The sequence below is a fragment of the Lampetra fluviatilis genome, chromosome 30, assembly GCF_964198595.1.
Source record: "Lampetra fluviatilis chromosome 30, kcLamFluv1.1, whole genome shotgun sequence".
NCBI classification, from domain to species: domain Eukaryota; kingdom Metazoa; phylum Chordata; class Hyperoartia; order Petromyzontiformes; family Petromyzontidae; genus Lampetra; species Lampetra fluviatilis.
In genome coordinates, this window is record NC_136304.1 from 11,504,209 (window position 1) to 11,517,976 (window position 13,768).

A 13,768-nucleotide genomic window follows, 5' to 3' on the forward strand; every position below is an offset into this window, starting at 1 on the left:
GAAAAATTCCGACAGCCATCCAGCATCTTGCCATGCACTTATTATAGATCTCTTGTTTGCGGAAGCTTCAGGATGCTGCCGAGTTGTGGCGCTAGTGGCAGTCTGTACATACAGTACTGTACTACTGTATCCTGTACTCTAACAGCCCCACTGCTTCTCTGCAATTAACTTAGAATGCTCTACAACTGGCTGGTAAGTACCTCTGTAAAAGAGTACGTAATTTCTTATAGTTACAATATAGGCTTCGTTTCTTTCTTGAATAGTTTTATTCACTTGGAAAATTTGGTGAACCATAAGTATAACTTGTATAACCGGCATATTTGATTAACCGACACCCTCCATTCCCCATGGAAGCCGAATAACAGAGAATTTGCTGTATATGACCATACAAACGAAAAATTGCACGATTACAGCCGACAAGAGCGTGAGGTGCGGACATTTTTGGAACGTGCTCCTCTGAAAATAATGCAGTAGCGTGCAATCTACACGTAACATCTTCTTGTTGCAGGGAGCTTCAGCGCCTTGCTGCGTGAGCTTGTAGCAGAGTTTACTCTAACCGATAATGCTGCCAACACAACGACATCACTCCTACGCTCCCTCTGCCACTGTGACGACAGTGTGCTGCTGGGATCTTGGCTGCAGGAAACTGACCACAAGCTCATTGAGGATCAGGTAAAGGAATACATAGAGGGCAGTACCGATCGCCTTTGTCATCGCGCCTTCACCAGTTCCCCACCACCACACCTAGCCTCACGACTCTACCCTTGCACTGAGGCTCACGGTAGAACCCTACGCAGCAGCAGTAGCGTCGCTCAAAATCTGCTTTGGACACCAAGGGGGTCTCGAACTGTTATAGCCTCACGTCACTCTACACTGCACGACTATACACTACACTATACAATACTATACACTACACTAAACTGTTACAGTCTCATGTCGGTTCTCCGCTGTCGTCGCCTCAGTGTGGAACTGTATCCATTTGCACATCTGCAACATGAAACGCACTCTGACTTTGAAGAAACATCTAAAGGCCTATCTGTTTGGTCAGGCTTTCCAGCAGCCCTGAGCTTGGCTCCATGCCGTTGAGTTGTTGACTTTGTCTGCAAAATGTGCCACGTTATAAATGGCATTATTATGAAGGCTTTTAATAATGCCATTCTTTTATACAACAATGCGCAACAAATGCTGATCTACATGTCATAGCCGTGCATGTTTTGAGCATGCTCTTATCTTTCTTCCATGTCCCAATAACTTCCCTCAATTCATTTTAACTTATTTGTGCCTTTATTGCTCATCAATGCTCTCACTATACTCGCTTTCTCATCAGCAATAATGTTTTTATTATCCCGTGTTGTTTGACAACTATATCAAATGTTTGTATCTTGATATAACAAGCACACATTAGCACATTGGATAATACTATATTTAATGTTTAACTATTATGATGTACTTACATGGGATAATCTTGTTGATTGATGATGTTTGCATTTTCTTCTGCTTCACTGAATGTTTCAAGCTCAGAGTGTTAACAATTTTAACTCGGCTCAATTAATCTGGCCAGGTGGCTCAGCGGTTGAGTGAGTGGATTGCAATCAGAAGGTTGCGAGCTCAATTCTACTTTGGATTGACTCAGCCCATCATCCCACCAAGGTTAATAGATGAAGTTTCATATTGTGGGTATTTTTACAGCAGTTATCCTATGGAGAGACTCAACCTGCCATCGGAATGAGGAATTTCCACAACAGGAGATGATAACTGCCTCTGCTCATTTGATTTGGAATCACTTTGACGTCTGATTGTATGAATATTGTAAATATATATAAAATATGTATCTATATATCTGTTGTGTATTTTAATTTATACTGTTAATTTTATTCTGTTAAGTTGCAGCCAAACAGTGCCTCTGGCAGTGGTGCGTTGGAGCATGACCCCTCATCCATTTACCTGCGGGCGGCGGAGGGGGAGGCCGTGCCCGGGCCGCTGCCGCTTGGCGTGTCGGTGATCGATGCCTCGGTCGCTCTCTTTGGGGTCGTCTTTCCACATGTTTCCTTCAAGCACCGGTATACTGCCTTCTCTCTTAACCCTTCAATGCATCGTACTATATTTGAATAAAAGTTTTGCTGGCCAGGGCTGATGAGGGGGCGCCACGGTGGTGAGATGTTAACTGCCTCGCCTGGTATACAGGTCGTTGGTTCGATCCCAACCCTGATGCCTGCTCTATAGTCGGAGTTTGTGGTGTGTCTCTCTCTGTGGTGGTGTGGATTTTTCTCCGGATCCTCCGCTTTTTCCTTCCACATTTATAATCATGCGTTAAGAATATCTGGCTGTTATAAATTTCCACATAAGCCACTTTGTTGAGCTATCATTTGTGGCCAGGTCGCTTCTGAAAAAGAGCTGTATAGCTCAGTGGGCCTTACCTGTAAAATTCGAAAATTTCTTAGGTTTAAAGAGTTTTGTTTATATTCAAAATAAAATGTATGGTCAGGCCTCAACATCCGCGTGGGTTAGGTTCTTGAAAATCTGCACGAAAGTAGAATTTGTGAATATAGATGCTCTGTGAGTATAGGTTTTTCCCTTTTTTCTGGCAACAAAACAGGTGTTAAGATATTAAAACACCAAACTGAAACCTTTTACAAGGAATCATGTCTGCATTAACCACAATACTTGTGGTCAGAATGCAAAAAAAACATACTGATAATATATGCATTGTCTTTTAAACTGATTGGTCCACACCAGAGACAGCTGTCTCTGGATGAAAGATTCATGTAAGTTTTATAACTTGTTGTAACTAGCAGATTACACAATCATGTGGTGTTTGGTTGTGTGCCATTGACGCTACAGTTCTCAATTACTATGGATGTACCCTTGCCGTCACATTTTGGGGTTTGTATTACTGCAGTGATGTTGGAATCATTAACGCATTAATGCCGTTTCGTTTCAGGCTGCAAATGTTGGAACACTTTGCTGAGTGCATCAAACAAGCCAAGGGCATCAGACAACAAGCAGTACAACTAAATATATTCACAGCTGTGCTCAGCGCCCTTAAGGTACTACATTTACGATATTACGACAACTTGTCGAGTGTACATATTTGACAAAACAGACGAGCCATTGTCTGACCGCAAACTGGAATGCGTGGGGCACAGCCTCGTGTTACCTTGTATGCTTGAACAAGTGCGGTGCCTTTAGCTGACTCCTGAAGGCAGAGGGAGTTTTAATGCTTTGTATGTGGACCGGGAGAGAGAGTTCCAGATGAGTGGAGCAGTCACACAGAAACACCGCTCAGCCGAGACATTTTCTGATGGACCGAGTTATGCTTTTAAATGACTAATAACTACCTCATTCTCAAATTTTAAACACAAAGTTATAAAAATGCACATTTTGCATTATAAGTGTGCAGGCAGATCTATTAGAACGCGTGGGGGGTTACATTCCTGGAAAATGCCGTGTTGGGAAAAAACGTGTTTGACAAATAATAGGCCTTAGGGGGAAAACAGGGTTGCGTTCTGCACAATTTCCTCTCTTGTTATTGTACTAAATGATGGTGAGTTGCTCTCAATGTCTTGTGTGTGTCTACACTCTTTATTTTTTAATTTCACCTCAACAATAAGCCCCCGTCCCCATTATTATTTTCCGTACTGCTGCACTCACGCCCGACGCTCGCCCCTGACTTGAACGTTAATGATTCACCATCTAGGCATCTTTATGACTCGAGTCCTCAACGAATGGACGACTCGATGCGTGCGGCAATATGCGAACATACCGTTGTGCGTGTTCAGTGCTACATTATTATACGCACAAAAAACATGCAATCACACAAGAACATACATGGTAAATAAATCGTTCTCACAGTCGATTAATTCACACCTTTCCAATGGATGCAACACTCTCGTGGCACTACATTTCGACATGGAGAGGAGACAATCTCAGAATAATATATTCCACAGATATCAAACGATGAACATGCAAATACACTTTGGAGCTCACGTTGCTTTAGTTTTAATTAATTTTGGCAATTCACATTATTTTATATGATTATTTTGGCTTACACTGATTTAGGTATTAGCCTTAGGGACATTCAGAAAACTCCTTTTTATTACATTCCAGTCCCAATGTTCTTGTCAATTGTTCCCTGTCCTTGTGCAAGGGAGACCTGTCGAAATTACAATGGAACAGTTGAACCAGTGGCAAATTACTGCAAGACAAAAACAGTACGAATTACATAAATATGCAAAGATAGCACTATCTTGTGCAGCACAAGTGTATGACTCATTTCAACTAAAAACATACAAATGTTAGGCTGCATAGCAACCATTCTGCAATAAACATGTGAAGTATTGGAAAATGACGGCAGGAAACTCCTTGACGGGAACACACTTCTTTTATTAAATCTTGACTTGTAACGATACAACGCGTGGCCTCTCTTCTTCACAATGCGGTCACCATACAACGGTACAACTCGTGACCTCTTCTCTCTACCCTACGCTTCTCTTGACTCTCTTAGATTCTGTGCTCTGCTGGCTCTCTGTGCCTCGTGTAGACTCCGCGCCTCGGCTACACTCTTCTCTCGTCTCGTGTAGACTCTGCGCCTCTGCTACACTCTCCACTCGCCTCGTGTAGACTTTGCATCTCTCTCTCTGGCTACACCGTATGCATACTCGGCTCGTGTAGACCTTTCTCTCTCTCTGGCTACACCGTATGCATACTCGGCTCGTGTAGACCTTTCTCTCTCTCTGGCTACACACTATACATCACTCAGCTCGTGTAGACCGTTCTCTCTCTCTGGCTACACACTATACATTACTCAGCTCGTGTAGACCGTTCTCTCTCTCTGGCTACACACTATACATTACTCAGCTCGTGTAGACCGTTCTCTCTCTCTGGCTACACACTATACATTACTCAGCTCGTGTAGACCGTTCTCTCTCTCTGGCTACACACTATACATTACTCAGCTCGTGTAGACCGTTCTCTCTCTCTGGCTACACACTTATACCTTACTCTCCTCTACTCTCCATTACTCTCCTCTCCGGGCTCTATCTCTGCACCTTCGTCTTCATTCTTAGATGGTTCCACTTCTGCCCCCTGCTCCTCTGTGCATCACCTTATATACCTCTTCTTCCCGGGAGACGGAGCGGATGCGGACCTCAACGTCGGCACCGCTCCTCAGTTACCCAATCCCCACGCGCTATCTCTACGATCCGGTTCCGCTCAGCGCGTGTTTCCACTCCCTGACCAATCACACCGCGCTGCTACCCGATCGCTCCCTCTGGGCGCGTCACCGGCACACAGCCAATCAGCAGCACTACCCCCACCCGCGCACTGACGCCTGCTCCTCCCCGTCAGCGCGCGTCACCACACACACACCCGTACATACGCGCTGGCACACGACGTATACACCCAGCGCGTATCACCACTACACATGTATGCATTGCTTATCAGAGTCTTGGCTAGCAGTCAGTTCTGATAACGTTTTTTCCGGAAAGGTAATACAACTTGTGTATTATCGGTATGCGAACATGTTACTTTGCAGGGCCTTGCAGAAAACAAGAGCTCTCTGGGCCTCGAGGAGGTAAAACGATCTGCCCTTGCACTCGTGCTGGGAGCTCTGGACAATCCGAACCTGATTCTGCGCTGTGCCGCTGGCGAGGCCCTGGGCAGGATGGCGCAGGTTGTGGGAGAAGCCAGCTTCATCGCCAAGATGGCTCAGAACAGCTTTGACAAGTACGCAGCACAAATGTCACAAACGTTGTCGTTTTCATGTCCATATTTTTATATTTGCCATTTATATTGATAATTGCCATATTGGACAGCAGTGGGATGACTAACCTAACAACTTGTGTGCTTGTCAACAAGCCAGTGTACGATAGCTTAACCAGTCTATTATTTTATATAGACATATATGACGCCTTATTCCAAGGCGCTTTACAACAATTATAAAATTGTACCTAAGATGATAATAGTGATTGAAATACATAGTGGGGTTATTAAAAGTGGTGGTGCAGTTTTAGTGACAGGAGAACAGGTGGGAGTGGTTAAGAAGGGGTTGGGGTAAGTGTTAGGGTTAGGGTAGGCCTGGTCATAGCTGGGGGGCAGGTGTAGGGAGTAGCACTAGTGCTAGTGATTAGGGTTGGGGTAGTGATGGGATAGTGATAGGAGTAGGGTGTAGTGATAGGCGTTAAGGTAGTGATAGGGGTTGGGCTAGGCCTGGTCGTAGCGGGAGCGGGAGCAGGGAGTAGCAGTCGCAGGATGGGCTAGGGAGAAGAGATGGGGGTTTTTTTAAGGGAAGCACGGAAGCAGGTTAGTGATGATGATTGCTTTATGTGCTGCAGTGGGAGTTTGCTCCAGTGAAGGGGGATCAAGAAGGGAAAAGGAACGAGAGCGAGACGACGCAGGGCGAGGGAGGCAGAGAGAGGGAGAGTAGAGACGGGGAGCATAGAGGATGGGATGGGACAGAATAGTAAGAGATGACACGAGCAAGATAATGCGGGGCAAAACCAAAGAAGAATGTGTAGACCAGAGTGAGAAATGTAAACAGACGGCGACAGTCGACAGGAAGCCAGTTTTTTGTATCTGTCGGGGGAAGCGAAGGCGAAGACAGGAAGGCCATGTAGTCAGCATTGTCAAATTATGCCATCTCCTCTAGTTCAGTTGGATTGCAACTGAACAACTACTTCCCAGGTAAACTTTGCTCGAGAGATAATTATATAAATCACTGTAGAGTAACACAATTACATTGGTAAGAAAATGTGTAGCGAGGTTATTAAATGTTATGCAAAATACATTTTTGTCACCGTGTGTGCCTAATATTGATTCATTTAACCGTACACTGTCAGTTACAACATGTAGAGTTCAACTGCAAATATAGACAAAAGGCAGTATATTTCTAACTTGCATTTTTCTACTGTGCAGGTTGAAAGCAGCTCGGGATGTTGTGTCACGTACTGGCCATTCTTTAGCTCTGGGCTGCTTACATCGTTACGTTGGTGGAATTGGATCTGGGCAGCATATCAAGACGAGTGTGAGCATCCTGCTTGCTCTAGCACAAGACAACACTTCTCCAGAAGTGCAGGTGAGATTATTGTCCTTCGGTATTATTCATGGGGTAAAGACAAATGAAACTGACGGTGGGATTATTTTAACGCTCATGGCACCACTTCTGGGTAACCCCTCTTTACTGAAATAATAGCAGATAATAAGAGTATTCTTTGGTTCTTTCGGTAAAGTCACGTCGAAAAAAATATATAATAATAAAAATACTCACGACGTTTCGATCACAACACAAGCCGTCGTCATCAGGCGGAGAGAAAAGGGGAGTAAGCCTCTAAATGCAACTGTTTATAAAGTTTTAAAATGGACGTAGCCCAACTGTCAGAAGGAGTGGGGGACATGAGCCGTGGAGTCGCATGAACGTACGAGTTGAGCTGCCAGCGGAGTAGTCTTAAGTGTGTCATCAGCATGGGTGGGGCAGCTAATGTTAATGTAGGAAAAGACAATGGTGGTATTCAACACCATGCAATATAAACCTTGGTGTTTGTAATGTTATCTTATGTTCCTTCAAGTAAAACAAACAATTATCAACGATGTCTCTTTCCCACCATGCACTGTGCTGATAAATAATTGCAGTATTTGTTCTGTCAAATTCTCTATGCGACTGCTCCTTTACAAAGCCAAGCAAAATATTTACGTAAGTGGAATGTGTAAGGAATGGGCACAATTTTGATTGTGTAAGAAGTTACTTGTATTCATGTACAGTTTATAATATTAAAAACCAACACAAATGTGGCGATAAATATGACCCAAAGCAATGTTGATGGGGCTGCATTTACAATTGTTTGTTTGCTTTCCACAGACCTGGGCCCTCCACTCTCTAGCGCTGATTGTAGACTCGAGTGGACCCATGTACCGGAGCTATGTTGAGCCGACCCTCTCCCTAGCCCTCACACTGCTGCTCACAGTGCCACCCTCCCACGTAGAGGTTCATCAATGCCTGGGACGTTGTCTGGGAGCTCTTATCACTACACTTGGACCAGAATTGCAAGGTAAGGTAATGAACCAGTTTGGTTGGCCTGTGCTTTTCATAATTGGATTATTTTTTGTCTATATTGGAGGAATCCGATGAGCTATGAGAGCATAACTGTGGCCAAGAAGACCCGGAGCTTCGTATGCAGTGATAGGCCAGGTAGCTTCCACACACATCCTTATGCAGATTATGAAATAATAATGCCACTCGTACTCTGCCCAGGTATGGAAACTCCTCCACTCTTTCCACTGCCCTGTCACTCATGGGGAGTTGAGAGGTTGGAGTATTTGATGACATAAAATACCAAGGAATGTGCTTTGTTTTGGTGGGGCTGATGGTAAGGCCCCATTTCTTAGTGGAATTTTCCAGGTTTGACAGTAAATCCTCCAACTCCTCAGAGTGATCAGCATTTGACAAATCATTAGCCTACCTAACATTCCCAATCAAAAGGGTTAGGGTTGATCTAGTTCTTTTTTTTATTGGTCTGCATTATATTAAATGCTTGTAGTGCTGATAAATGGAGACACGCTACGTGGTTGGAGGCAACCCGTTTATTAACACTTCTTTATATCGGGACTTTTACGGAACTGGTTCTATAATTGGTGTAGACGTATCTATCACTAGGTAACCCATTACACACAAGGATATTGAAGATCCACGACCCGACGACGTGACCGGACCCACCGAACGTTACCCACTGAATCGACCTTCGACGATCTCGGCGCTTCCCTTTTATTCTGTTCAGCGTGGCCTTGCCCCGCCCTCTGGCTACGCCCTCCTTCTGGCACCTCCCAGAAGGCCAGCTCCCTTGACTGCCCAAAACACGCTCCCTAGGGCCGTTCGTGTGCCGTACCCATGTGGGTGGCAACAGCGCTCTAACCCAATTGTGGCAGATATACCATCATTACACGCGTGTTTGTGTGTGCGTGCGTCTGTAACGTACCGGAATGAGGTCATGCGAGATTGGGGTGAGGTGGAGGGTAGGAGTTGGTGACGTAAAAGACGCTGGGATGTTGGGTACAGGAGTACTGTGTCGACATCACGAGAGATATTGGCATGAGGTTGTGAGAAGAGTGGGTGATGGCGTTACGAGACCTGTGGTGGGGTGAGGTGGAGGAGAGAGGGGTGATGACGTCACGAGATACTGGGGAGGTGAGGGAGAGGTATGATGACGTCACGCGACACTGGGGAGGTGAGAGGGGTCATGACACTAGTGAGGTCGAGGAGAGGATGATGACGTCATGCAAGATTGGGGTGATGAGGGGTTGATGATGTCACAAGTCGTAGAAGGTGCTGAGGAGAGGGGAGGACTGATGATGTCACGCGACACTGGTGAGTTGGAGCGGACGGGTGATGACGTCACGCAAGACTGGGGTTAGTTGGTGAGGAGAGGAGGTGACGTCACGCGACGCAGGGGTTGCTGAGGAGAGTGGTTGATGATGTCACGCCACACGGGTGATGTGAAGAAGAGGGAGTGATGACGGGAAGAGATGCAGGAGTGGTGAGGACACTGGGTTGATAACGTCACATGAGATTCGGATGAGAGGGGGTAAATAATAGTAATTTCTTTTCGGAAATTTTTTATGAAAAATCTATATTTGTGAAATCATCAGTTAATGAAATGATCAGTATCTCTACACATTCGCCATGATTTTACCATGGAAGTTCCGCGGGGTCCTGCTCGTACTTCGATATTCTTACAGTGATGCACATTGTTGTAGCATAGAGGATGACATTTAGAAGAAATTAGTGTGCTGCACCAGATGCAGTTTAATAACAATGCGTAATGGAACAGTTTGTAAGACTTGTGTGCGACTTGCGTGTGTTGTAGGTGCAGGGCTTCTGATTTCCACGGCGCGGTCCTCCTGCTTGGTGGGATGCGCGATCATGCAGGACCACTCGGACTCACTGGTGCAGGCCCAGGCCATATCGTGTCTGCAGCAGCTCCACATGTTTGCCCCACGTCATGTCAATCTCTCCAGCCTGGTACCCAATCTCTGTGTAAGTAGCCTTTTCATTCAAGCAGATGACATCCTATCCTTAATTTTCTTTTCTTATTCAAGCTCTCTTAACACAAGGTACGACGGTTTATAAAGAGTGCTTGTATGGGTGACAGCCATGCGCAATAGGTTGTTGTAGGCTGTGGGCCTCTGTGTTGGGCAGGAGAGGGCAATACAGTATCTATCTTCAACTTCACCAACCCACACTGGCTAGCGCGGTGAAGTATGGTCAAACAGTTCCCACGACGGCTTGGGAACGAGCGAGAGCGGGATCTACCGGCGGTGCGAGGTTAGTGCATCAGCCCATAAGCTGTAGGGTTTTCCTTTAGCCCCCTCTTCCCCTCCCCCTTCCCTCTGTCCTTGGTCCTCCCTCAGTATGTTGTCTTTCCTCTCCCATCCCCCTTCTTCCCCCCACCCCCCTCCCCCATTATAAATGTTCACCCCCCCCCCGCACTACGCGGAAAACCCCGCTTGGCTGGGCTAACAGGCCCAACATCCCCCCCAGCCTTACGTACAGTCCTGTCGCGCCAAATCAGAATTATCGTGGATTTTCTGTTCCCCCCCCTCCCCTTCAATGTTGATCAGCGTATTGTACCGGGCTCGTGTTGGGTGCAGTAAAGCCATATTAGAAAAATAATAGTTCCCACGACCTCCTTTGTAGATTGTCCCTCATTCACTAGTGTATTCACTAATATTATTCTTCATTTCTCGCCGCTTTGTGCTATAGGTCTTTAAGGCCTGTGCTCAACAGCTGAGATTTTAAAACGTTACAATTGTTAAATATATGAAGTTTCGACCCAAAGGAATGCTTAAGGTTAAGTGCACTCTCAGAAGGCCGTGTGGCTGATTGATGTGTACAAAGTATTTTATATGTTATGTGAGGGGGAGTGATGTGGGAAGTATGGGTATTGTCTGCTTACTTTAAATGTAGCTTAAAAAAAAACATGCATTTAAAATACAGGGTGCTTCAAAAAATGTTAACACTTATATGGGACTATCGTTTTTAATGGTGTAGTGAGTCCAACTGAGTCGCAGACGTTATTCTATAGAGGCAACACATCTATTATATCAACACGTAATACACAAAGGGGTAACTTCCCCTTTACCAGATACAGCCTCGGGTGGTGACCACCCAGCTAACTACTCTATACGTAGGAGTTACAGCTACGAAAGGGTCGGACCCTCACTCGGGTCCCTGGCCACGTGTTGGTGCCTCTTCAGACGTAGAGCTTCCAGCTTGTAGACGTGGAGCTTCCAGCTTGTAGATGTTGAGCTTCAGCTTATAGAACGAAGCGATCCCGGTCCCTCTCAGAGACCCACCTTATATTCTCCCTGGTCGGGGCCGCTCCGCCCAAGGCCCCGCCCGCCTTCGCGAGCGTTCTAGATCCCTCTCGAGAGCGCTCCCGGAACACGTGATCACCCCCTAGCCCCCCCCACCTGGGGGCCTCTCTGTGGATACTCCGGATCACGTGTCTATGGGGTCATCCAGAGTGCCATGGCCCGGGGCAACCCTGTCCCTGGGCTGACACTCTCCCGCTCCCTCTTGTGGGAAAAAAAATATATAAAGATAAACAGTATTACTTAGAACAAGCCGTTCATGTTCGAATGCCATTCATGTTTTTACGTATGTTCTTTGCGCAGGTGAATTTAGGCAGTCCACACCTGCTGCTGCGTCGTGCCGCTGTCGCTTGCTTACGCCAACTGGCTCAGAGGGAGGCTTCGGAAGTCTGTGAGTACGCCCTCCGCCTGGCCAGGGACACGGAAGCCCAAGCTGGTGCATACAGTAAGTCTCCAGTTATTCACATGTTCTGTCCCATTTGATAATATCGAACCGAATTTATGAAAACAGATTTTGTATGTTATAATTGCCACGTGTTTCTTTTAATTTATAATTGACTGTGCATGTTGTCATGCATGTTTGGAACTATTAAACATCGTTTGTGATCACGACTCGATTGTGTCATCGCGGCCTACTGCTTCCTGTTTATCTGGTGTGAACCCATCATTATCACTCATTGAATTATTTGGATGACAAATTGCACGTTGGAATTACCGTACATTTGCATATCCATGAGTTTTCTTATTTCAAATAATTGAATCTCCAGCACATTAGTTTCTACATTACGACTACTTAACTTCTGAAATTGATATCAGTGATAATGTTTGTGTGCATTGTTCAGTGTTTTGATGGTATGGATATTTCAAAAATATTATACATTTTCTCCATTTTCCAGATATTGCCATTAGTGAGACCGGTCTGGAAGGTGTTTTGTTTGGAATGTTGGACCGTGAAACTGATCGTAAGCTCTGCTGTGACATCCGTGATACTTTGGGACACATGTTGTCATCGCTTGCGGTCGAGGATCTCTCTCACTGGCTGAAACTCTGCAAGGATGTGCTTGCAGCATCTACAGGTACAGTCAGTCCAGCCACAGCTGGCAATTATATAGTGGATTTGTGCAATATGGTAACACCACAAAAAATAATAAATTTTCGATCAACATGATAGTAGGTAGGCTTTCGCGAACAATATCCATAAGAGATACATTTTGTTGTATTACTCTCCAACACACCAGTATGCTGAACAATAACGAATTGGATTTTTTTTACGTGACAAACCTTACTAATTGCCTGTGTCGGGTGGTCGCAGTTTTAAGGACACATTCATAATTACGCGATCTAACCAAAAAATAACCACTTATGGATAATAGTAGATAATCTAAGTTTATAAACCTAGAGCTAATTAATACACTTGGTAAAAATGTGTTTGCAATGTCCTTTCCCATACTATGAATATGGTGTGCTCAGCATTCAATTTTTTCATATGGCTATGATTTTGCCCTTAGGATATGCAATAGCAGTGTTTGTCATTTGTAGGCAAGCACACGTGGATTATCGCTTAATCTGCATGTTATTTAAATAATTTTGATTAATCCACAGGCAAATCCGCACAATCTGAGATGCAGCTGTAATCCATTTTTTTGGGGGGAAAACATTTGACATATGTTTGTTGCATGTTTTATGAATGTCCTAGTTTTCTGGTTATATTTTAACTAGGGAATTATTACTGATTTCACAGTGCTTTGGATACTTAAATTTGCTCCATTAGAAAGGTCTTATTTTTTTCATAAAAATAATATGTCTTAATCGAGATACGTTTTGTCTACTAAAGGTGTGGAAATGTTGGTGCATGCTTTTGTTAGATCACTGTAACGTGTTGTTCGCTAGCCTCCTTGGTTCTAAATTACGTCTGCTCCCACTGATTAAAACTGCTGCAGCTAAAGTGCTTACTCACGCACATCACTCAGGTTCTTAAATCACTGTATTGACTTTCTGTTAACATCAGGATTTATTTTTAAATTACGCTTACTCCCTGTACAATCCTTCATGGGCCTTAACTGTTGGCACGTGATGTTCCTAGTCGCACCTGACATCCGTGAATGCTGAACTTTTTGTATTTTCTAGAGGTCGTCTAAAATGAGAACTTTATGCTAAGTCATATCAGATTCCTGCTGGCATAATCTTTTTTATTTTATCAAATTTAAACAAATGTGTTTGAGTTAGTTTATTGACTAATGGTTTTCTCAGTTTTTTTGCACAACGCACCCTGCAATACTCTGCATTATGAGTGCTATATAAAACACATCACATTGTATTTAGCTTGTGTTGTCAGCTTACAATCTTATTTTTCCAGGCCTCTGCAAAATGATTACGGTCTTAATAAGCTCTCGCTTGCCTTGAATAA

The 13,768-nt window shown here is 44.6% G+C and overlaps 1 protein-coding gene across 2 annotated transcripts in view; it reads left to right on the top strand.

The window, feature by feature from the left end:
• Window positions 1-13,768, top strand: part of HEATR5B (HEAT repeat containing 5B) — a 47,328-nt gene that overhangs the window by 19,297 nt on the left and 14,263 nt on the right. For both annotated transcript variants that reach the window (XM_078870617.1, XM_078870618.1), the window contains exons 15-23: window positions 509-672; window positions 1,885-2,060; window positions 2,942-3,047; window positions 5,534-5,724; window positions 6,913-7,072; window positions 7,853-8,042; window positions 9,855-10,024; window positions 11,665-11,806; window positions 12,258-12,437. In XM_078870617.1, the coding sequence (XP_078726743.1) occupies window positions 509-672; window positions 1,885-2,060; window positions 2,942-3,047; window positions 5,534-5,724; window positions 6,913-7,072; window positions 7,853-8,042; window positions 9,855-10,024; window positions 11,665-11,806; window positions 12,258-12,437 (1,479 nt within the window). The remainder of the gene's footprint in view (window positions 1-508; window positions 673-1,884; window positions 2,061-2,941; window positions 3,048-5,533; window positions 5,725-6,912; window positions 7,073-7,852; window positions 8,043-9,854; window positions 10,025-11,664; window positions 11,807-12,257; window positions 12,438-13,768) is intronic.